Below are 25129 nucleotides of genomic sequence, written 5' to 3'. Positions count from 1 at the left end.
AGTGTGTGTGGGAAAATGAAAGCAAACTACAAAGGATAACCAGGCAGCCTTGTAAATGGAGAAAGATATTTGCACATCACATATCTGATGGCCAACTGATATCAAACTTCTACAAAGAACTGATACAGACAACTCAACAAATAAAAAAAAGTGGATCAAAGAACTAAATAGTTCTTTCTAAAGAGATTATACACAGCCTACACACACAGGAAGAAATAGTCCCTTCACTTATCATTAGAAAAATGCAAATCAAAACTACACTGAGATTTCATCTCATGCCTGTGAGAATGGTCTACATCAACAAGATGGGGAACAACGGGTGTTGGCAAGGTTGTGGTAGAATGCAAACTGGTATAGCCTCTTTCAAAGACTGTATGGAGGATACTTAAACAAACCAAAATGGAATTACATTCTGATCTATGAATACTATGGTTAGACATTTATCCAAAGGACACTCAAACACTAATTTGAAGGGGCTTATGTACTCTAATGTTTACAGCTATATAATTCACAATAGGCAAAGAGAGGAGCAGACTAAATATCCATTGACAGTTGACTGGCTAAAGAAGTTACGTGATATATATTCCATGGAATACTACTCTGTAATTTAAAAAAAGACAATATTATGTCCTTTGGGACAAAACAGATGGAACCAGAGGTCATTAGGCTTAGCCAAATAAGTAAAGAAATGAAAGACAACTACTGGGTGGTTTCACTCATATGGGGAATCTAAAGAACTGAACATATGAACTTGAAAAACAAAAAGAATAAATTAGAAGTAAAGAAACTATTTCTAGGACTCAGTGAGAACTATGGTGGTTATCTTTGGGAGGTAGTAGGGTGGTGTGGAAAGATACCCTATAATCTTACAATCACTACAACCACAAATAAAAAATGGAAAAAGGATATCATCTCCCCAGACAATAACTTGGGTCTACCTGTATATCAGATGTCAGGCTCAGGCAAAAACTAGTAAAGTCATGGGTCCTTTGGAATATACCCAAAATAGACCTACTAGCTATTTCCAAAATGGAGACCCCAAATCGCCATCAGCAATACTCTTGGCTTTAGGTTCATGATTAATCAACAATTTGCTTGGCTTTATATGTTAACTCATTTTCAGCCACCAGGTTCCAGATGCTACCATGATGCTCACCGGACTTCCCTGGGAGACGACCCCATCAATGTGTCCTGGAGCCCCACTTCCCCAGAGCCCTGCCCCACAAGGGAACGAGAGAGACAGGCTGGGAGTATGAATCAACCTGTCAACACCCACGTTTAGTGGAGAAGCTATTACAGAAGCCAGACCTTCCATCTTCTGCACCCCATAATGACTCTGACTCCACACTCTCAGGGGGATAAAGAATAGGGAAGCTATCAGGGGAGGGGATGGGATATGGAGTTCTGGTGGTGGGAATTGTGTGGAATTGTATCCTTCTTATCTTATGGTCTTGCCAGTATTTCCTTTTTATAAATATAAGTAAAAAAAAAAAAAGGAAAAACAAACAAACAAAAAACAAGCACATAGTCCAGGTCTGAGTCTTGACATCACATGGAAGTGCCTGCAGCACTGGGGGATATTCTGATGTCATGGTCTCTCTGTCTCTTCCGAATGTAAACGGAACCAAGAGAAGTAAAGTCCCACACGTATCAGGCACCACCTTGTTAAAGAATTAAACTTTTTAAAAAGGCAAGGGATTGAAAGTGAGGGTGAAAAGGAAGCAGGAATGTAGAGAGGTAGAAGTGGAGAAGGGGTGGAAATGGCAGAGCAGCAGGTGCCAAAGCCAGATTGAAAGGCAGACTCAGTTCTCATGGTGAACTCTAAGAGGCACTGGCAGGTCTGCTCAGAGCCCCAAGGGTCTGAACTGGCTCTGGTGCAGATGGCAGCCTCTCTGGGCATGAGGGTGGCAGTGTGCACAGGAGTCCCTGTGGAGAACTGAGGGGGCAGTGAGGTGAAGCCAGTGTAACAGCACTCCCAGACTCACCGTGGAGCTGAGAGGGGGTACCCCTCTGTCTCGGGCACAGATGGTCAGGTTGTAGAATGCAATGGTCTCCCGGTCCAGCTCCACATCCTTCCGGACCCGCAACACCCCTTCCACGGGGGAGATGATGAACTCCCCTGGGTGCCACCCAGGCAGATCAGAGTTAGCAGGGAATGACCAAGGGGTGCAGGGGACCCAGGCCTCTCCCCATTTCCTCTAACAAACTTCACCCACCAGGGGTAGGGGGCAGCTTGAGCAAAGGGCCTCCAGTGTTCCCAACTTCAAATCCTTGGGGCCTGCTAGGGACTGGGCAGCGCAGGAGGGAAACTGGGTGAAGGTGGGCATGGGGCTGCTCATGTCCCAGGGTGCCCGAGATGCCAGGCTGCTTTCTGCCACTAGGGTAATCACTATGGGTCAGAAATCCATTAGTGAAGTTCTTAGGTACTTTGTAATGAGTGATCCCTTCCATAAACAGTCTCTAGTAAAACAGAATCCTGGGGTTGGTAGTCGTGGTGACGTGTGCTAACAGTGAGGGACCAGACAGGACCCGGTGGGGAAACCAAGAGCAGGGAAGACCCTAATTGCATCTGTTCAATCCAGGGTTGGAGTCACAGTTAGAATACAGATTGATTTCTCCAGGTCTGTGTTAGCCCTGGGGTCTTAGCCAACTCTGGCTTCTTTTCTTTGCCGTTTTTGAGAATGCTCAACCAGCCCATTTGGTTTATGTCCATAATTTGGGCTGGCTAAGAGGTCAGGTGTCTGAGTGTTTAGAGTGAAAACCAGGTAGGGGTAGATAACATAAAGGTTATGCAAACAGACGTCCATGCTTGAGGCTCCAGAGTCCCAAGTTTAATCCCCCGTGCTACCATTAAAACCAAGTTGATAAGTGCTCTGGTCAAAAAAAAAAAAAAAAAAAAAGAATAGGGTAAAAACCTAGGTTTTCAGATGCTGCACAGACATGACCTCCAGCTCAGAGAGCAGCCAGGCCTTCATGTCCTCTGGGAAATGAAGTGGGAGTCTGGAGAAGGATGAGGACATGCTCAGGTCTTTTTAAAAAATTTAAAAATTTATTTTATTTATTTATTCCCTTTTGTTGCCCTTGTTTTATTGTTGTAGTTATTATTGTTGTCGTCATTGTTGGATAGGATAGAGAGAAATGGAGAGAGGAGGGGAAGACAGAAGGGGAGAGAAAGACAGACACCTGCAGACCTGCTTCACCGCCTGTGAAGCGACTCCCCTGCAGGTGGGGAGCCAGGGGCTCGAACCAAGATCCTTATGCCAGTCCTTGCGCTTTGCACCATCTGCACTTAACCCGCTGTGCTACAGCCCGACTCCCTTTAAAAAATTTTTAAAAAATATTTATTTATTCCCTTTTGTTGCCCTTTCTGTTTTATTGTTGTAGTTATTATTGTTGTTGTTATTGTTGTTGGATAGGAAAGAGAGAAATAGAGAGAGGAGGGGAAGACAGAGAGGGCGAGAGAAAGACACCTGCAGACCTACTTCACCACTTGTGAAGTGACTCCCCTGCAGGTGGGGAGCCGGGAGCTCGAACTGGGATCCTTATGCTGATCCTGTGCTTCATGCCATGTGTGCTTAACCCGCTGTGCTACTGCCCGACTCCCAATAAGACTTTTGTTTCTTTTTATTATTATTATTATTTATTTATGAGAAAGATAGGAGGAGAAAGAAAGAACCAGACGTCACTCTGGCACATGTGCTGCCGGGGATCAAACTCAGGACCTCATGCTTGAGAGTCCAAAGCTTTATCACTGCACCACCTCCCAGACCACTGGAATCCAGGTCTTAACCCACTGAATCCTAGTGGTTATCCCAAGTGTGTGTGTGTGTGTGTATGTGTGTGTGTGTGTGTTTTCTAGTGTGAGATGGAGGGTGAAAACAGTGTGGGGTTTGAAGGACAGAACAGAGAAATAGGAAACCAAGGGAACTAGGAGAAGCCAGGCTAGATAGGAGCCTTTGGGTTGGGGAGGTGGAGGCTCTGGCAAGAAGGGGGTAAGCTGAGCAAGACAGTTGAGGAGAGTGTGAGGAAGAAGGGGTCACCTTTGCGCACTCCCTCAGGAACTGGGACTAAGGAGCAAGCTACTCTCTTCCTCTTCCCCTTGGAAACCTGGGAGGAAGGCCCAGAGGCTGGCACTGCACACAGATGTGAGGACAGAAACCCAAGCTCCTTACATCTTCCCTCACTTCTCCCTGCCCCCAGCTCCTCCTGATCTGGTTCCCAAACACAGCTCCCACCCAGCTCACCTGCAGCGGGGGTTTCCACCAGCCTTCTACCCACTTGTGTCCCCACAGGCTGTGTGTGTGTGTATGTGTATGAACTGCAGGAGGATTTCCTGAGCCTGGCACTCCAAAGTCTCCAGAGAACTGGGGATTCCCTACTGAGGCGTTTCCCAGCCCCATGTCAGTCTCAGGCCCTGTGCAAGCTGCTGGTCTCCTGCCTCTCTTCTAGGGCAGCCAGCCTCCTCTCCCAGGAGAGGAATTCTCAAGATCCAGAGATGCAGGGCTGGCCCAGGATAAGCCCTCCTGCAGGTTAGCTTTCAAGTTCCAGTAAAACTTACCACAACCATGGGCCCCTAGGAACATACCTAAAATAGATATTCTAGCTTCAATCCACCTTAAAGTCCCTATTTGCATCTTCTCTATTCCTACTTTATGGTTACTGCTTATTAAACATTTTGTCCTGCTTTATATCTTACTGCATTTCATCCACCAAAGTTGCTACTTTGATTTCATCCTGAAACTCCTGGGCAGATGACCTCACCAGTGTGTCCTGGAACCTTTCTGTCCTAGCTCTACCCCACCAGGAAAGATAAAAACATTCTGGGAGTATGGATCGACCTGTCTAGTAGAGAAGCAATTATAGAAGTCTTCTGAACCCCATAGGCCCCTTGGAATATACCTAAAATAGACTTCTAGCTTCTTCTCATACAAAGACCTTTAGTTCCATCTGCTCTGCTCTTATCTTTAGGTTACTGTTTATTAAACAATTAGTCCTGCTTTATATCTTACTGCTTTTCAGCCACCAAGTTGCAGACGCTACCATGATGCCACCCTGACTTCCCTGGACAGACAACCTCACCAATGTGTCCTGGAACTTCACCTCCACAGAGCCCTATCCCACTAGGAAAGATAGAAATAGGCTGGGGGTATGGATCAATCTGCCAATGACCATGTTCAGTGGAGAAGTAATTACAGAAGCCAGACCTTCTACCTTCTGCACCCCATAAAGAATTTTGGTCCATACTCTCAGAGGGATAAAGAATAGGGAAGCTGAGAGTTGGGCGGTAGTGCAGCGGGTTAAGTGCAGGCGGCGCAAAGCGCCAAAGACCGGAGTAAGGATCCCGGTTCGAGTCCCCAACTCCCCACCTGCAGGGGAGTCGCTTTGCAAGTGGTGAAGCAGGTCTGCAGGTGTCTGTCTTTCTCTCCCCCTCTCTGTCTTCCCCCTCCTCTCTCCATTTCTCTGTGTCCTATCCAACAATGACAACATCATCAACAACAATAATAACTATAACAATAAAACAACAAGGGCAACAAAAGGGAATAAATAAATATTTAAAAAAAAAGAATAGGGAATCTTCCAATGGAGGGGATGGAATACAGAACTCTGGTGGTGGGAATTATATGGAACTATAGCCCTCTTATCCTACAACGTGGTTAATAATTATTAAATCACTAATAAATGTGGTTTTTTTTGGTCCATACCAAAAAAGGGTTAAATATTAGGGGAAAATGACCAGAGGGCTTTGAACTCCAATTACATCAGGACCTGGAGAAAGAGAAGAGAAGAGAAGAGGAGAGGAGAGGAGAGGAGAGGAGAGGAGAGGAGAAAAGAATGACACTCAGAAGTAGTAGGTGTGACTTAGGAAGAAAATGCAGGACCATAAAAAAAAAATGGGCAAGTAGGGGCCAGGTGGTGATACACCTGGTTGAGTGCACATGTTACAATGCACAAGGACCCAGGTTTAAGACCCCAGTCCCCACCTGTAGGGGGAAAGCTTCACAAGTGGTGTAGCAGGTCTATAGGTGTCTCTTTGTCTCTCTTCCTATCTCCCCCTGCCCTCTTGGTATTTGCTTGTCTCTATCAAATAAATAAAGATAATAAAAAATTAAAAAACAGAATAGGCAAATATATGTAAGTATAGATAGATAGGTACAGAAGTAATAGTCAATGCATATCTGTGATCTTGGGAGAACTAAGGATGTTTCCAATGGAGGGAATGGCGACACAGAACTCTAATGGTGGGAAAAGATGTGGAAATATGCCTCTGTTATCTTATAATTTTGTAAATCAATATTAAATATTCACTAAAATTTAAAAAAAAAAAAAAGAATAAGGGGAGAGAGACACTTGCAGCATTGCTGCACTGCTTGGGAACTTCCCCCCACCCATTACAGATGGGGACAGGGGACTTGAACCCAGTTTTTGTGCATGGTAACATGTGCACTCAACTGGGTATGCCACATTCTTAAGGCTGGTCCCAATTATGAGTGGATTTACTCTGGGAGCCTTTGCTCCTGATTCCAAAGGCTCAGGGCCTGAAGCAGACTGCAATTTGCTGGGACACAGGTGTGACTCAGCTCTGCAGTTCCCCAACAATGTTCTCTGTCTGCACCTTTACATCCTACCACCACACCCCTACTTCCAGTTACCACTACTCTCTCTGAGTTATAAAAACAGTCCCCTGTAGGCCTACATGTAGCTGGAATTTCCTACCAGTTCTACTGCTCTCTATGCCCACAGGGGCCATGCCCAGCAGCCACCTCTAAGCCAGGTTTCTGATTCCTGAAGGGGATCAGAGGTACCCATAAAATCACAAAGCCTCTGTCTTTGTAAAAATAGTAGAGAAGGAGCAGGGAGTGGTGAACCTGGTTGAGCACACATGTTAGAATGCACAAAGACCCAGGTTCGAGCCCCTGGTACCTGCCTGCAGGAGGAGGGGGGAAAGCTTTGCAAGTGGTGAAGCAAGGCTGCAGGTGTCTCTCTGTCTCTCTCCCTATCTTCCTCTCCCCTCTCAATTTCTGGCTGTCTCTATCCAATAAATAAAGATATAGTAGAGAAGAAGACTCTTGCTCTCTTAGTTTCAGAAAAGAAGATACCATATTTGTCCAGAGAAAAAACTTTGGGGCATGCAAGAGAGTCAGTCTATACAGAGGCCCACCCCAAATCCTGGGCATCAGGGTTCCCATATCTAGGCCTATGGTAGTATGTTTCGTTGTTGTCACTTAATTGAAAATTCTCAGCTTCTAAGTTATATGTTTGGATTTGTCTCCTGGGTTCCTGGCTTATCTGCTCAACTCCTATCTGAAATTTCAAAGCTAACTTCACCTCCCTCCACACCTCCTGCCTCACTGTGTCCATCTGCTAGCAACCGAACGTGTTCTCACTTGCACAGACCACAATGAGGATGTCACTTGAGATGTTCTCTCAAATCACACAAGCGGCTGACTAGAACATCCTGTTGGCTCCCTCCATTTTACTTTTTAAAGATTAAAAAAAAAAAAAAGTGACTGATGGCTCACTTGGATGGTGTGGTGTGTTGCTTTGCCACTGAAAGACATTTGAGACTGGTCCTTACCACAGTGAGGAAAGCTTCAGTGTTCTGGTCTCTTTCAATCTATTTCTCTGTTTCTGTCTAAAAATTCTATTGGTTGATTTTTTTTGGGGGGGAGAGGGAGAGGGAGAGGAAGGGATCTGAACACTGTTTAGCTCTGGCATATGGCAGTGCCAAGGACTGATCTGAGCTCTCATGCATGCAAGCAAGCCCTTTAATGAACGATTTCCCTGGCCCCTAAGTTGACTCCCTCTCTGAAATATAGCAGAGCAGACTACTTCTCACCACTACTTTCAGTGCTACTATCCTTGTCACAGCTACACCATCTCTAGCAAGAATAGTTGTAATAGGCAGGGGTAGACAGCTTAATGATTCTGCAAAGAAACTCTCATGCCTGAGGCTCCAAAGTCCCAGGTTCAACCCCCTGCATCACCATAAGCCAGAGCTGAGTAGTGCTCTGGTAAGATAAATAAATAAATACATAAATAATTTTTTAAAAAAGGATGGTTGAAACAACAAATTCCTATTCCTTCACCTCTACCATCAGTTCTGAGTACAGAAACTGGAATGGTCCTCTTAAAATCTAAGTCAGCGCATATGCTTCCTGTGGGTCCTCTATCATCTGGAGCAAAGGTTAAGCTTTCATAATGGCCCTCAAGGCTAATGACATCTTCACCTTACTACCTTTCTAATTTCACCTCTTTCTACTCTTCACTTGGCTTGACTTCATGCCAGCCACAGAACCTTTATTCCAGCATAAACCTGTCCCACCTTAGGGCCTTTCCTGGGATGCTCTCCCCCAAATGGCCATACAAACTCACATCTCACTTCCTTCAGTTTTCAGCTAAATGAAGACTGGACATATGTTTGGACAGCAGAAGGCCCAACTCTTTGGATCCTGGTCAGCTTTGCCTTGAGCACCTTCAGCCAGCGCTCCGCACCTGGCACATTCATGTTTCTCCACAGAACTCAAGTGCTACTCAACACGTCCCGTTCTTTACTAAGTTACGACTGGTTATTGTCCTGTCCTCCAAGTGGGACATATACTCACTTATTTATTTAAAAAAAAAAATTTATTTATTCATGAGAGAGACAGGAGGAGAGAGAGAGAGAAAGAACCAGATATCACTCTGATACATGTGTTGCTGAGGACTGAACTCGGGACCTCATGGTTGAGAGTCCAATGCTTTATCCACTGTACCACCTCCCAGACTACCATTTATTTATTTATTTATTTATTTATTTATTTATTTATAAGAAAGGAAGAAGAAGAGGCAGAGAGAGAGAGACAGAAAGAAAGGGAGAGAAATTCAAGTATTGCTCCACTGTTCATGGAGTTCCCACGGCACTGTCCATTGTGCTCCTTTGTGCTGTTGGGAGTTGAACTCAGTGTCTCATAAACGGTGAGGTGTACTTTTCTCCTACTGAGTCCTCTCCCAGCCCCAGAATTTTTTTTTTTTTTTTTTTTTTACCAGAGCACTCCTTAGCTCTGGCTTATGGTGGGTACAGGGGACTGAACCTGGGACTTTGGAGCCTCAGGCATGGGAGTCTATTTACATAACCATTATGCTATCTACCCCTGGCCCAGAATATTTTTTTTAATAAAAAACTTTTAAAAAATGGTTTTATTTATTATTGGATAGAAACAGAGAGAGAGGAATTGAGAGGGGAGGGGGGACAGAGAGGGAGAGAGACAGAGACACCTGCAGCCCTCCTCCACCACTTGTGAAGTTTTCCCCCTGTAGGCGGGGACCAGAGGCTTGAACCTGCAATCTTGCACACTGCAATGTGTATGCTTAACCAGGTGTGCCACCACATGCCCCCACACCCCCCAGGAATAGTTCTTTATATACTTCCTCAACTTTTTTCCCCCCTTACTAGAGCACTGCTTAGCTCTGGCTTACGGTAGTACTAAGGATTGAATATGGGACTTAGGAGCCTCAGGTGTGAATATTTTTGCATAACCATTGTTATCTCTGTAAACAGGAATATATATATTCTACAAGGGCAGGAATCTATGCTGTCTTATTGTCTATGTCTTCAACACATAGAATACGGTTGGCATATGGTAGGTGCTCAATAAATACTCACTGAATGACTAGTTAAAAGCAGAATATTTAGCAAATAACTGAGTTTCTGACTTTTATTTAAAAAATGGGAAAGCTTGGCGTCTCTGGGCACAAATGTTGGCATTGCTATAATCAGCAGATTCTGAGTTGTGTCTGTAACAGTACTTACCCCTCTGCCTTTTTGTCTTACCTAGACCCCTACTCCTTTGTATACTCCTGTATGACCCCAGTAGGCTTTGCCTTTGGGATTCCTTTTAAAAATATTTCATTTCATTATTAATTTTTGGATAGAGACAGAAATTGAGAGGGAAAGTGGAGATAGAGAGTAAGAAAGACACCTGTAGCATCGTTTCAACACTTGTAAAGCTTCCCACCCTGCAGGTGGGGGCTAAGGACTCGAACCTGAGTCCTTGTGCACTGAAACATGTGCATTCTACTGGATGTGACACCACCTAGCCCCACCTTTGGGATTCCTCCTCCGTAGCAAGCAGTAGAAACTGACTTGAGAAACTGCTTTGCCCACCCAGCCCTTCCCTTCATTGGAGAGCAGTCCACATACTTGTGCTTGAAGACTGTTAATGGGTGATGGTGAGATGTGGTAGGAAGCCAGGTGGCTCCCAGTGTGTATGTCTAGGGAATCCTGAAGGCTTGGGTGTGGCTTCTGTCCTTTCTCTGTCCTGGAGCCTTTCTCTGGATGTGACACAGGGACATTTGCTATCAGATTATCAAAGGGGTCTGTGATCCTGAGGCTACTAGCCCCCACCCTCAGGTTTCACTTTCACCAGAGTCCTATGAAGAGGGTGGGGGGTGGGCAGAAGATCATTTCCATCGTCTCATGGATGGGGATGCTGAGGCCCAAAGAACCAAGATGGCACAATGATGGGGCTAACAGCCTTGACACTCTCCCTGTTTTTCCCACGTTGCTCCTAAGCGAGGGGGTGGGGGGAGGACCTTTAGGTCATGCAGTCCCAGCCCCAGCTCAGCCCCCACTCACCCAGAGGGTCTCCATCCACGATGCTGTACTCCACCTGCCCGTTGGGGCCTGAGTCCCGGTCATGGGCTAGGAAGGTCCACACTCTGGGCCCTGGCTGGCCCTCGGTGACATCAAACAGCCCCTCATAGTCTCGAGGAAAGGTGGGCACATTGTCATTAATGTCGTTCACATTAACAAGCACCTGGAATGGTGGACAAGCTTCACCAGGCTGCACCCCCAGCCAGTCATATGCTGAACCCAGTTTCCTCAGGGCTAAAGTGGATCTGACAGTCCTGCCTTGCCAGGAGGCAAGGAGCATATGGGATAAAGGTTGTGGGAGAGCCTTTTGCATAACCTTTGCGCTATCTCCTCCAGCCTAATGGAAGAGTTTTTTAAGCAGTGCATGTAGATTGTGATGGTTATCATGGAAGTCTTTCTATAGGCAGGCTAATTAGTGATTAATATTGTTAGCAAAGATGCTGTGGCCTTCCTGTGATTGCTGTACCAGGACTGTTTAACATAGTTTCGTCTGTTATTCCCATACCCTGAAACAATTTTTACTACCTGCCTTCCCTTCCACAAAGGAGTAAAGTGAAGTCCAAAGGAGATGAAATGACCTACCCAGGGTCACACAGCCAGGAGACAGAAAATCCCTCATGATCTGGTAAGAGTTCGGGTTTAACTATCTAGGCAAGTATCATCTTCTGTCTCACAGATGCTGCCACACAGAGAAGATCAGTCACCAGCCCCAAAGTCACATAGCAAGTCTGTGAGTATCAGATCAGGACAACCATTCCCCACTCCCCACCTCCTGTCTTTTTCCCATTAAGAGTTTTCTGGAACTTCTCACCTCCCCCCCCTCCACCCCAAGTTGGGACCATGTTCCACACACTCACCGTGGTGGTAGAGGTGAGGCGACGGGACAGGATGGGGCACTGGTCTGTGGCAGTGACAATCAGGGTGTAGCGACCATGGCTGATCTCGTAGTCCAGCTCCTTGATGGCAGTGATGACACCCTGGGGACATGGAGAGGAGGCAACAATGGATGCCTGAGCGGTGGCTCTGGGGCACCCTCTGACCTCCCCCAGGAAGTAGCTGCTGATGTCCTGCCTTGACAGGGAAGGGGGGGGCGGATCCCTGCTATCCTCTAGACCAGAACTCTCAGCATCCAAGGTTTTTCATCCTCCCACACTGGCTGCCCCCCAGTTTCCCTGGACCCCATTTTTGCTCTGATTCTCCCCTTTTCCCATGTTGTCAGTCAACTTCCCTCCTCCACCTCTAGAGAGGCCCTGCCCTTCCCTGGGCCCCTGCTGCTGACCGTTCGTCGACTGATACGGAAGGTATTGATGATATTGCCAGCGATAATGGCATAGGTGACTGTGCCGTTGGGCCCCTCATCCAGGTCTAGTGCTTGGACGGTGAGGAGGCTCCTGTTAATTGTGTCAGGGCCCTCGTCTAGTAAGATCTCATAGTGAGGCTGCTGGAACACGGGTGTGTTGTCATTCTCATCCACGATGGTCACATACACGTGGGTGGTGGCCTGTGGGGAAGAGAATGGTCAAGTTCCTTGGCCAGCAGATTAGAGGGTGGAAGCAGCCTTTGAGCTCTGTGTGATCCACTAGGGTGAGGAAAGAAAGAAAAATAAAGGAGGAAAGTCACAGGCTGGTATCAGAAGGAATTACGGGGGAGGAGTAGATAGCATAATGGTTGTGTACAGAGACTCTCATGCCTGAGGCTCAGAAGGCCCAGATTCAATCCTCCAAACAACCATAAATCAGAGCTGAGTAGTGCTTTGGTTAAAAAAGCAAACAAACAACAACAACAACAACAAAAAACAAAGAAGGAATCACAGAGATGCTACCAAAGGCTGAGATGATACTCACATCACCACTCCCCTGTCTCTGCCATGACAGATGTCACTAATCAGTCATGGCTGTGCCAGGGTCAGGCACCACCTCAGGCCCCTTGTCATCACAGTAATCTAGTCTTCTTCTTCTAGCGTTTGCCCTTCTTCCGTAGCCAGTCAACAGCGTCAGGTTGAGCCTGATGTAAAGTTTTGAGACCTCCTAGTAATCTAGTGATTCGACTTGACATATGAAATTAACCCCAGTAATATCCAGTCACTCCCTCTCCATAGCATGTAAGCTTCATCTATCTTTCATGTAAATGGAAGAAATGCCTCTTTTCAGCATTTTTAAGAGGAAGACAATTTTATGGGCCAGATTTGTGGAGGTGCAGAAAACAATGCTCACAGCACATGAAACCACTAGAAGTTTCGGCACTGTGTTGTCCTGAGGCTCAGCGTTTCTGGCCCACAGGTAACATTCAGCAAAACAGAACCCAGTAACCAGCATCCCAAGAAGTGTGTGTGTGGGGGGCACTTCACATACAGAGTGGATAAACAGAGGCAAGAAGTGGGGGGGGAGCACTTCACATACAGAGTGGATAAACAGAGGCAAGAAGTGTGGGGGGAGCACTTCACATACAGAGTGGATAAACAGAGGCAAGTCCACACATGGTGGTGTTCTCTGTTCCTTGGCCCCTCACCCCTCTGACCCACGCTTCTGGTAGTGCCTGGATGAGGATACTGAGCACTACCTGGCCAACACTTTCCCCTGGGTGTGAGAGGTCCTGGCAGAGGACAGGAGGGGGTGGTGTGTGTGTGTGTGTGTGTGTGTGTTGGGGAGGTGGGGAGGAGGGGGGGCCTCCCATACTCCCTCCTTCCCTGAGGCTGTGATTCTCCTAGGTGGTGCCCCTTCCTCAGCTGCAGCTGTCACCAGTCACCTTGCCTTTTCTCTTTCTTCTAGACTTTCTGGTAATGGTCCCCCTCAGCTGCTGGCCTGTGGGTACTTCCCCAGCCCCGAGTAAACAGTCTCTCCCTTAAACTTTCTTCAGTTAAGCCCTGCATGGGCCACCTGTTTCCTGACAGGACTCTGACTAGTACAAACAATAATTAGTGGTTCATATGACATGATAAGTTTTAACAACTGTTAAGATATCTGGGATGGGGGAATGTGACTAGGTCATTGTCAAGGTCACAGAACAGAAAGCAGGTGGGGCAAAATAAATAAGTATTAGCTGTGGACAAATTCTGTATAGTTTCTTCCTTGACTCTGGATGGCCCTGGAGGGAGGGACAGATGGGAGCAGACCTCAACTCTAGAAGACTGTTACTGACCCTGAGGAGATATTGCTCTGGGCCTTGGGGGGAGGGGTGTTAACATGGTTGCTGAAGCCATTGCCAAAGCAGGGCTTAGGCTGGAACTGTGTGACTTTGAGCAAGTCACACCTCCTCTCTGGACCTTTTCTGTCTGGTAATAAGGATTTGGCTTGATCGCTCATATATTTTCACTTTGTGAAGGGCAAGGAATCGAGTCCCAAAGGATGAGAAGAACTTGGGACAGGAGTGAGAGAGATCACCAGGGCAGCTAGCAGTGATGGGTGGGAACAAGAGGAGGACATGACAGTGGCGTGTCTGAGTGTCCCGCAGAGACATGCCTGAGAGAGGGAGGAGCTGGCACTTCAGAGGACACAAGTGCTGATGAGTTTTTACTGGACACGCTAGCTACAGACTTGGGTATCCAAGTACAGGGATATGCCAAGGCCGTTATGTGCTCCTGTACCTATGTTGTGTGTGTGTGTACACACATGCAGGCTCGGAAATCTACAGTTAAATCTGTTCCAACTTGTATCTTTGCAAAAAAACAAACAAAAAACAAAGGTAGCGTGTGCACTTGCAGAAATGAGAAGAGCCTGGCTCCAAACCACAAGTAGAATAGAAACATGCTCAGTTAAAGAAAGAAAAAGTTACGTGGAAAACTGGGAAATGTTACTTATGTACAAACTACGGTATTTTACTGTCGACTGTAAACCATTAACCTCCCAATAAAGAAATTAAAAGTAAATAAATAAAATAAAAACAAAAAATAAAATAATTTTTTAAAAGAAAGAAAAAGATACGCATTCCAGAGTTTGACTCTGTAGGGCTAGGCTTATCTCAGAGTGAGAAAAGCCTTTGTGAAAGAATTCCTTAATTAATTAATTACAATTAATTAATTCTACCACGGGGACTGCCTTCCACACACTGGGGCGCAGGACCAGGGTTGTCAGTCCCCGGGGGAACTCGAGGCAGGCGCCCCCGCCCTCGGGTCTCCTGTCTGCAGCTTGGAGAACCGTCCAGGAAGCCCCTCCCACGGGGCGCTCCAGAGGCAGTGCCCGGTGTGGCCCCCCGGGGGCGCTGTGGGGTCCCGGAGCAGGCGGCTCGTAGCCGCCGCGGCTCTCAGTGCTCGGATCTCTCCCCACCGGGAGGTTCCCCGCTGGCCGCGTCCAGGCTGCTGTGCACCCGGGCGACCCTGCTCAGACCCAGCAGCGAGGCTCTGCTTGTCGTTGGCGATATGAGCTGCCCCCACGTCCCAGAGGCCGCGGGCCGGAGCTGGGCGCCCGTGCTGCTCACTCTCTTCCTTGCTGCCTCCCGAGGTAAGGTGGGAGGGAGGCTGAGCTTGGGGAGGAGCACTGGGGAGTAGGGTGGGCAGGGTGAGGGGACCTAAGCTGGTGGAGGCACCCCCTCAGCTGGCCCAGACCCCCACCCGGGACACCCGGGAAGCAGCAGCACCACTGCCACGTGTTCAGGCGGGGTTGTGGCACATCTGTAGTTGTGACAGCTGCCTGTTCAAGCTTGCCTTGCTCAGAGAGCCCAGGGTATGAGCAGCTTCTGCAGAACAGGAGGACACAGGGCAGCCCTAGGGGTCTCAGCGGACACAGCTACTTGTGACACCTGTGGCATCTCCCTTGACCCTCACCTGAGGATCGTGTGTGTGTGTGTGTGTGTGTGTGTGTGTGTGTGTGTGTGTGCTGCTCTCACTCAGTGTCCTGAGGATATAGCAACTTGTCAGTACGGGCTCTGATTCCCCCTCAGATGTGGGTAGTGCTGCCCACCGTGTCTCTATCCTGAGGGGATAACCTGTTGACTGCTAGCATCCTGGCAAAGCTTAGCTCAGGGATCAGCGTGGGGTCAATGGGGAGCATGTGGGACCCTGTTCCAGCTTAACCAGGACTCCCTTCTGGGTCCATACCTCTGTCTCAGCTTTCTCAGCTCAAACACAGAGATCCTACATAGGAAAGTGACACTTTCCTCTGTCACAAACCAGGTGAGCACCAACAGGCAGGACACAGGGACTCCTGGGGCAGGGTGGGTGGGTGGGTGAGTGGGTGCACAAGCCCTGGTACCCACAGTCTGACTCCCGGTTCTTGCCTGTCCAGAACTGAAGAGGCTGAACCTCAAAGGGAAAAAGTAGACAGTCTGTGGAATGAAACTGTATGGGGAGTGCCTGCCAGGGAAAGTGTGAGTCATGAGAGGAGTCAGAGGGAGGCTGGAAGGAGGTGGGAGTCTAACACAGGCACCCAGGGTTGGGTCAGAAGAAGAGGGTAGAAGGGAGAGGGCAGTGTAAAGAGAGAAAGGCTGGAGAACTCTGAAGCAAATGGTGCCTGCAGGCAGCATGTTATCTCAGTACTTGGAGGTCTAGGTGTGCCTCTGATAAAGGGAAGAGTCTACACCCTGCAGCTGCCTAAGGCCTGGCCTGCAAGCTCCCCAGGATGACTGACTAATGGAGGAGAGAGAGCACAGGGAGAGGGTCCCAGCACCATGGGCATGGCTCATAGCAGGCATGGCTTCTAGAGTAGGGACACTGGCAGGCAGGAGGAACATCAGATGCCCACCACAGACCACCTGCCCTGCCACTCCTCCCAAGTGACCTGAGAGGCACTTCCTGTTTTCTTCCCCTTCCATGCCCATTCCTGGCTGTGCTACTTTCTGTTCAGCAGCTGCTATTTGGGAAACTGAGTTCAAGAAAACAAACAAACAAAAAACCAAACAAACAAAAAACACAGAGCATAGGGACCCAGTTTTCACAGCAGCCAGTAGGAGAGAGGTCCAGAGCTGCTGACCCTCACTCCCAGGGGATCTGACTTCTCAATCTGCTTGGCACTCCACAGGGTCATCACTCCCTGGGCCCGGCTCAAGAGGCAGCGTTTTGCTGTAAGAAGCCAGGAGTAGGGAGTTGGGCGGTTGCACAGCGGGTTAAGCGCAGGTGGTGCAAAGTGCAAGGATCAGCGTAAGGTTCCTGGTTCGTGCCCCCGGCTCCCCATCTGCAGGGGAGTTGCCTCACAAGCGGTGAAGCAGGTCTGCAGGTGTCTATCTTTCTCTCCTCCTCTGTGTCTTCCCCTCCTCTCTCCATTTCTCTGTCCTATCCAACAATGACGACATCAATAACTACAACAATAACTATAACGATGAAACATCAAGGGCAACAAACGCAAATAAATAAATAAAATTAATTTTTTTTTTTTTTTTAGAAAAAAAAAGAAGCCAGGAGCACTGTCTTAGCTTTGAACTTGTCTGGGACTCTGGATCTGCTTATGAACACTTCTCTCACTCCTCAGTGCAGTGAGGCAGATCACAGAGGGGAGAGGCCTAGGGTCAGGAGGGTCTGCAAGTTGGAAAGACCACCTCACTAGGTTGTGGAGGTACGGGCTGCCTTGGACAGGACTCCTGGGAGGCTGAATCCTTGATAGGAAGGTGGGATGGAAATGATTGATACAGGCCTGTTCTGTAGCTCTTGTGGGGCTGGCACCAAGGACAGTGGTGGTGGTACCAGATCAGGGTGCTCAGGAAGCCAGAAAGGTTGAAGATGCCTTTTCCCTGGGCTTGACTCAGGGTGAGATGGTGGAGGGAGGCACCTTGGGAGTCAAGACCCACCAGACATAGAGGGTGCTAGATTCTTTTCTTCCCCTCTAGGTATTCCTAGCACCTGCAGGAGTTACTGTCCTGCTATGTCCCGTGTGCTGACTCAGGAGTTACCAGCTCTGGGATTAGCACACAGAGGCACACTCTTGGGGCTAGGGAGGGGAGACACCTTTCTTTCCCTTCATCATCGTAAATAGGATTGCAGAGTCTTGCTGAGTAATCCCATGGTGTAAGCCTCTGACACAGCAATCAACAGCTCTTAGGAAATTTACAACCCACTGCCTAGAGGCCCTGGGTAGAGAGAAGCAACCTTGAGGTCAGCCCATGGGCAGAAGGAGGCATCTGTTCAATGCCAGGGGTTACCTGAGAGGGGAGTAGGATTGGGGCGCCCCCTCACTGAACCGAACTGGTCTTGTTTTTCCCAGGCAGGCCAAATATTTCTTGCTGAGATCTTATCTCCTGGGTTAGGAGGTAACCAGGCAGGGGGAGCCCTGCTAGGAAACTAAGAGACTGCCTCCCTGTATGCACACAGAGTATAGGCATCTGTCCTATTGGAAGACCTCTTCAACCAGCATAGACTAACTTCTACAACTGACCTGAGACCCCAGGTTGTCGGCCAGCTGTTCACCCAGGAGCAGCCTGACCTCACCAGAGAGGGGTAAGCCTGGATGGGCAGTGTGGCTTCTGTTGGCACACTTGAGTCTCCTTGGCAGCTATGCAGGCATGCCCAAGGCCTTCCTGGTGGTACCCTGCATCAGGATGGGAAAACCTTGTCCACTAGGGTTTCCTTCATGGCCCTGTCCAGCTGTGGAAGTCAGTCTGACCTAGGTTCAAGCCCCAAGATGGCTGTTTACTGCCTAGTGACTTGGAACAAGCTTTCCAGCACCCCTGAGCAAGTTCCCTTGTCTCTAAAGGGTCGGTGAGTGCACTGCGCCTCCTGAGCTCAGAGGGCTGCTGTGAAGACTCAGAAGAGGGGCTGGGAGGTGGCGTACCTGGTTAAGTAGAACCCGGTATAGTACTATGTGCAAGGATCAGAGTTCGAACTTCTGATCCCCACTTACAGCAGGGATGCTTCACAAGCATGAAGCAGGTCTGCAGGTGGCTACCTCTCTTTCTTCCTCTCTATCTCCCCCTCCCTTCCCAATTTCTTATCATATAAAATAACAAGAATAATAACAAGAGGGAAAAATGGCTTCTGAGAGCAATGGACTTAGCGTTGGCACCAAGCCCCAGTAATAACCCTGGAGGCAAAGAAAGTAAGAAAGAAAGAAAGGGAGAGAGAGAGAGAGAGAGAAAGAAAAGACTCAGCAAACCTAGCACAGTACCTGGCAGCTGGTGAATGCCATGCCATGTTCTACCATCTGCCTCCTGGTCTCTGGAGGCCATTGGCACTGGCTGGTTTCACTAGGATTGGACCCTTTTGAATCCTGGCCATCTGAAGGCCACACTGGATCTCTGAGCACCAATAGGCACTTCCAGTCTAAAAGGTCCAGGGAGGTGCTTAGAGCTTCTCCTCTGAAAAGTCCCCCAAAGAGGGGGATTTTGCAGCCTCAAGGGAAGACCAGGGCTTGCTTGACTCAGTGGGGTCTTTTGTGTAACTGATGTTTAGACTCAGTCTATTTACTTTAGCTGACCATCCCCACTGAGAAAGACAATGGCCATGGCCGTCACCATTTACGAATGAAGAATGAAGCTGCTCTGCTAGTGACCAGCCAGGCCTAGTTCCCCTGAACCTGTCCACAGAGGCGCTTATTTCCCATGGAGACCTGGGATCCAGTTATGCCTCTGCTGTGCCTTTGTGGTGGGGCCATGAACTCATGTTCCCCCTTAACCTGAGCCATGGTAAGGGGGCGGGGCATGGTCTTGGTGAGGCTGCTAACACAGTGTGAGGGTAGTTCCTCAGTGGCGTTTCCCTAGCCTGGTGCTTCCCACTGGGGCGGGGGGGGGGGGGGGTTTCTGCAGTATTTACCTGTCATCATAGCTACTTACTTTCTTTTCTTTACGTTTACACATTTTCCAAACTTAAGTAAATATTTTTGAGAAGGAAACTTTATATCACTGCCATAAATGGAAAACCAGTATCACTTGCCAAAAATAGAACCAAAATTGAAAAAAAACATAATAGGAAAAACCAAATAAGGGTATTAAATTCTAGCTGGGAACGATACGATAGCCTGAGGAAGGTCCTGAATCCCAAAGCTGTTGTCCCTTCCAAAAAGGAAGATTAACAAGTGACAGGTATGTTTTGAAGGTGTAGTGACATTAAACTGAGACTTTCTTTTTGATCTAGTCAGAACTGAAAGAGAATTAAAAAGGGAATAGCCCTCTCTATATATGATTCAAAGTTATTTCATGCTGTAAAACAAAAAGTAAAACTAGCAATGCTCTCAGCTCCTCCTTATCACTTCAGGAGCAAGCCTGCCACTGTAAGAAGTGCCAGCTGGTGGCAGCGGGGTGACAGGCAGTACACCCCAGCCTGAAGCCAGGACCACATCAGAAGACCTCTCTGAGTTTCCTCCAGACCCACACTCTCCTAGTCACCGTTGTCTTCTCCAGTCAGAGCTCATGTCCAAATAAGTTCAGGGTCTCTATCCAGGTCCTGTCCTGTGCTGGGAATAACTAGCCACCTCAAAGACCACAGTGAGAGAGGGAGAAAGGCTTGCAGCCTTATTGGCAAAAGCACCAGCAAGATGGACCCTTATTGGTCAAGCCATCTGACCATCTGCAACCAGGAGGAGGGGCCTCAGCTAGTCTCTGTCTACCTCTACACTCTGAAACTTTGAGGGCACAAGCCTCAGGAGCCATACTACCTGGTTTTAACTCTTGCCCTCACCACACTATTTTTGAGACTATGAGATAGCTACTTAAACCTCCCCATGCTTGTGTTTCCTCATCTTCAAAGCGGAGAGGGTAACAGGGCCAGCAAGATAGTTCACCTGGCAAGGTATCTGCTTTGCCACTGGCATGACCCAGGTTGGAGCCAGGTCCCCACTGTACTGGGGGTGGGGGTGGGGGTTTCAGCGCTGTGTTGTTTTATGCTGTCTCCTGTCTTCAACTTAAAAAATATATATTTTATTTATTTATCAATGAGAGGGGTAGGGATTGAGAGAGAGAGAGAGAGAGAAAGAGAGAGAGAGAGAACCAGACATCACTCTGGTACATGTGCAGCCAAGGATTGAACTCCAGACCTCACGCTTGAGAGTCCAATGCTTTATCCACTGCCACCTCCCAGACCATTCCTATCTCCACCTTTATGATGATAGTAGCTAACTCATCGGGGGAGGGGTTAAATAAATAAAACATATGTAAAAGTGAGTAGAATGAGCCTGGCACAGAGAAAATGCCAGTTGCTACTGCTGCCACTGGGCATCCTGCACCAAAGCTGGCATATGGAAAGACTTGAACCTGAATCTTAGGACATCTACAAAGCTCAGGATCTTGATGGCAGAGGACAAAAGCTGGTAGCCTAGGCTGCATGCAGTTATCCTCAGGGAGGGCTGGAGGTGTCTGCGAAGGAGTCATCCAGAGAAGTAAGTATCCACTGGCCAAGCCTTTGGCCAGTTGCTTAGGCTCCAGCCCCGGATGCTTCAAAGCTTTCCCAAGGTGCTGGAAGTGCTGCTTCCTCCAATAGAGCCTGGCTTCCCCTTCCCGGACTCTTTGGCCTTATGTGAATGGACACTTCCTGCGGGGGCAGGTATCAATAAACACATCTGAGATGCCCTTTGTCCTTGACAGCTACAGAGTCCCATGGGCAGGCAGGCCTGCCTGCTTAGAGCCCCAGTGGTACTTCCTGGAGCTCAGTATGGGCAGACAGAGTCCACACTGGTCCTTGCCTCTGTTTCCCTTGGTAAAGACAGATCTTTCCCTACAACCTTCCGGGACTATAGTGGGGGCAGAGGTGGGGGGGGTGGGCAGGGCCTGGCAGGGAGCAAGAGGTCAGGCTCATATCTGTTTGGGGTCCCCCTCCTATGAGGAGGAGCTGACCTTTTCCATCTAGTACTCAGGCAGCAATAGCAGGCAATCATAACTGTTTATTTACAACCCTTAGTAGCTGGACAGAGTTCAGCTGTTTGGGTGGGGCCACCCAGGCCTGACTAATCCAGCTGAAGGTCCACCCCCAAAGGCTAGGGTGTTGCCTTGGCAACTGTGGGCTGGGCACATGCCCCAGCAGGGAAAAAACACAACACACACATACATACATCCACCCCAAGGGTTTCACCAGGTGCCTGCTGGGTGGAAAGAAGTGAAGGCTATGAAAACCAGCGTCCACCTGTGGCTGAGGGGCACACAACTAGAAAGTAACAGAAGCAGAACTAAATTCTGAGCATACATCCCTTATGCAACTTTGTGGCCGCTCTGCCTTGGACCTGACTCATGTCAGGTGGTGGGGGAAATACGTGTGGAATGGGAGGATGATGTTTTCTGTGTAGGTCTGGGGCAAAGCCAGGCCTGCTGCGCTAACAGCACACACAGTCCGCTGGTTAGTCAAAAGTTTACACTTTGAGCAGCTGGAGAAGGAGGAGAAGGAGATGTCAGCCCCACCCACTGGAGGGTTGGGGGACCCTTCCTGTCTGCAGAGGGAAGGCATGTTTGCGGTGTCGGTGTCAACTCAGCCACACAGGGCTGTATGGCTTTGGGCAAGTTGAACAACTTCTCTGAATTTGTTCCCTTTTTAAAAAAAATTTTCTTTTTAATTTTCTTAAAATTATGATTGGATAGAGACAGAGAGAAATTGAGAGGTGAAGAGGGAGATATAGAGAGGAAGAGAGACAGAGAGACACCTGCAGCCCTGATTCACCACTTGTGAAGCTTTCCCCCCTGCAGGTGGGAACCAGGGGCTTGAACCTGGGTCCTTGCACACTGTAGTGTGTGTACTCAACCAGGTGCATCACTATCTGGACCCTTTTTCTATTTTCAAGATGTATTTTATTTACAACATATGGAAGTTTCAAATGAGACAGAGAGGAGAGAGAGAGACAAGTCAGATCAAATTAGGAAGCACAGGTATGCTAGTCCTGTACTCTGCCAATGGAGCTAATAGTACCCCCTGGCTACTATTTCCATGTATATGGAATTATTATTTCTATTATACCAGAGCACTGATCAGCTCTAGCTTATGGTGGTGCAGGGGACTGAAGGTGGGAAATTCAGGCATGAAATTCTTTTGCATAACCATTATACTATATCTCCACCCCTTATATTTTATTTTATTATTTTTACTTACATAGTGTTATTTCTGAAGCCTCACCACTCCAGGTGGATGTTTTCAGAAAGCGACAGAGAGGGGTCTGGGCAATGGCATACCCGGCCAAGTGCACATATTATCAAGTGCAATCACTCAGGTTGGAGCCCCTGCTCCCCACCTGCAGGGGGTTCACTTCATGAGCAGTGAAGCAGATCTGCAGGTGTCTCTCTCTCTCTCTCTTTCTCACCCCGTACTTTCTCACTTTCTCTCTGTCCTACCTGAAAAAAAAAAAAAGGCCACCAGGAACAGCGAATTCATAGTGTCAGCACCGAGCCCCAGCGATAACCCTGGTGAGGGGAGGGAGGGAGGGAGGGAGGGAGAGAGAGGGAGGGAGAGAGAGAGAGGGAGAGAGGAGAGAGGGAGAGAGAGAACAAAGACACAACACTAAAGCATGTGCAGTGCAGTAGGGTCCAGGTTTGAACCTGGGCTACAAACATGGCAAAAAGAAAACCCATGCAAAACAAAACAGGTACTCTCCCAGGTAAGCTATCTTATCAGCTCAGTTTCCTTTTTTAGCAATTATTTTATTTCTTTAAAAAAATATTTATTTATTTATTTATTTATTCCCTTTTTGTTGCCCTTGTTGTTTTATTGTTGTAGCTATCATTGTTGTCTGTCTTCATTGTTGGATAGGACAGAGAGAAATGGAGAGAGGAGGGGAAGACAGAGAGGGGGAGAGAAAGACAGACACCTGCAGACCTGCTTCACCACTTGTGAAGTGGCTCCCCTGCAGGTGGGGAGCTGGAGGCTCGAACCGGGAACCTTACGCCGGTCCTTGTGCTTTGCACCATGTGTGCTTAACCCACTGTGCTACCGCCCAACTCCCAACAATTACTTTATTTCTTATTTTTGCATAGAAACACAGAGATGGGGGGCCAGGTGGTAGTGCAGCGGGTTAAACGCACATGGCTGTAAGCGCAAGGACTGGCACAAGGATTCTGGTTCGAGCCCCCGGCTCCCCACCTGCAGTGGGGTGGCTTCACAAGTGGTGAAACAGGTCTGCAGGTGTCTTTCTCTCTTCCTCTCTGTCTTTCCCTCCTCTCTTGATTTCTCTGTCCTATCCAACAATGATGACGGCAGCAATAGCAACAACAATAATAACAACAACAATGAAAATAAACAACAAAGGCAACAAAAGGGGAAAAAATAGCCTCCAGGAGCAGTGGATTCATAGTGCAGGCACCGAGCCCCAGTGATAAGCCTGGAAGCAAAATAAATAAATAAATAAATAAAATAAAATAAAGTGAACACAGAGATAAGTTGAGAGGGGAGGAGGAGGTGGGGGGAGAGAGAGACAGAGACAGAGATACCTGCAGCACCTGCAGCACTGCTTCACCTCTTGTGAAGCGTCCCGTCTGCAGGTAGGGACTGAGGGCTTGAATGCAGATCCTTGAGTACTGTAACGTGCACAATCCACTGGGTACACCGCTGCCTGGCCACCTTGCCTTTATTTTACTTTATTTATTTTGCCACCAGGGTTATCACTGGGGCTCGGTGGCTGAAAAACAAATCCACCACACGTATTTTTTTCCTTTTTTTTTTTTTTTGAAGAAGGGAGAGCAGGAGTGAGAAAGATACCTACAGACCTGCTTCACTTCTTGTGAACTCCTACAGGTGGGGAGCAGGCGTTTGAATCTGGGTACTTGCTCATGATAATGTTGTGTGAGCTCAAGCAGATGCGCCATTGCCCTCCCCCCTTCCATCCACCTCGTCATTATTTTTTTTATTTTTATTTTTTGATATTTATTTATTTATTTATTCCCTTTTGTTGCTCTTGTTGTTTTATTGTTGTAGTTATTCTTATAGTCGTCGTTGTTGGATAGGACAGAGAGAAATGGAGAGAGGAGGGGAAGACAGAGAGGAGGAGAGAGAAAGATAGACACCTGCAGACCTGCTTCACAGCTTGTGAAGCGACTCCCTTTGCTGGTGGGGAGCCGGGGGCTCCAACTGGGATCCTTACACTGGTCCTTGCGCTTTGCGCCACCTGCGCTTAACCCGCTGTGCTACTGCTAGACTCCCCTCTTCATTATTTTTAAAACAGGGATGGTAATACAAAAGTCAGGGAGTGTTACGGGAATTATATGAGCTGGGAATAAAATATGCAAACAAGTCCTAACACTTAAGAAGTGCCTATACATGTCTGTGCTCAACTTTGTGACACATTTCTTGTCCCCTCCTCTATCCTAAGGAAAAAACGACCTGCTTTCCTGCTATAGACTTCAGAGCTGGTGGAGGCATAGAAGCTAGGAGGTCTCTTAAGATAATGAAGAAGGGGGTGGGGATGGGCAGAGAAAGCTCGGCCCTGCCCCAGGGTACACAGACAGGGTATGGCTGGGTCTTAATCCTGAGGCCTGGAATTTTCCAGGTTCACAAGCATTCTTCCTCCAGGCTTTTGCCTCCTTGTCCAGTGCCCCAGAAGCAGCACAATGACTGGATGGCATCGGCTCAGGCCCCCAGGGCTGGGGTCATTTTCCTGTCCCACGTGCTTGTGGTCACTCTGGAGCCAGGGCCTTCCTCCCCACCCACTCTCCCCAGTCGCTGACAATGAC

General features: G+C 48.1%; 2 protein-coding genes across 4 annotated transcripts in view; one reads left to right on the top strand and one right to left on the bottom strand.

Moving 5' to 3' along the window:
* The window catches only part of CDH23 (cadherin related 23), a 505784-nt gene that overhangs the window by 41381 nt on the left and 439274 nt on the right, over positions 1–25129 (bottom strand). For both annotated transcript variants that reach the window (XM_060201959.1, XM_060201864.1), the window contains 4 exons: positions 11913–12134; positions 11491–11610; positions 10616–10796; positions 1986–2119 (listed from right to left, as the gene is read on the bottom strand). In XM_060201959.1, coding sequence (XP_060057942.1) covers positions 1986–2119; positions 10616–10796; positions 11491–11610; positions 11913–12134 — 657 coding nt within the window. The remainder of the gene's footprint in view (positions 1–1985; positions 2120–10615; positions 10797–11490; positions 11611–11912; positions 12135–25129) is intronic.
* The window catches only part of VSIR (V-set immunoregulatory receptor), a 31525-nt gene continuing 21063 nt past the window's right edge, over positions 14668–25129 (top strand). Inside the window, exon 1 of one of the 2 annotated variants that reach the window (XM_016195347.2) lies at positions 14668–15069. In XM_016195347.2, coding sequence (XP_016050833.1) covers positions 14988–15069 — 82 coding nt within the window. In that variant the 5' untranslated portion in view covers positions 14668–14987. The remainder of the gene's footprint in view (positions 15070–25129) is intronic. The other variant, XM_060202401.1, reaches the window with a different exon arrangement.

This window comes from Erinaceus europaeus, chromosome 1, assembly GCF_950295315.1.
Source record: "Erinaceus europaeus chromosome 1, mEriEur2.1, whole genome shotgun sequence".
Classification (NCBI taxonomy): domain Eukaryota; kingdom Metazoa; phylum Chordata; class Mammalia; order Eulipotyphla; family Erinaceidae; genus Erinaceus; species Erinaceus europaeus.
The sequence above is the reverse complement of the archived record's forward strand: the minus strand, read 5'-3'. Positions and strand labels throughout refer to the sequence as shown.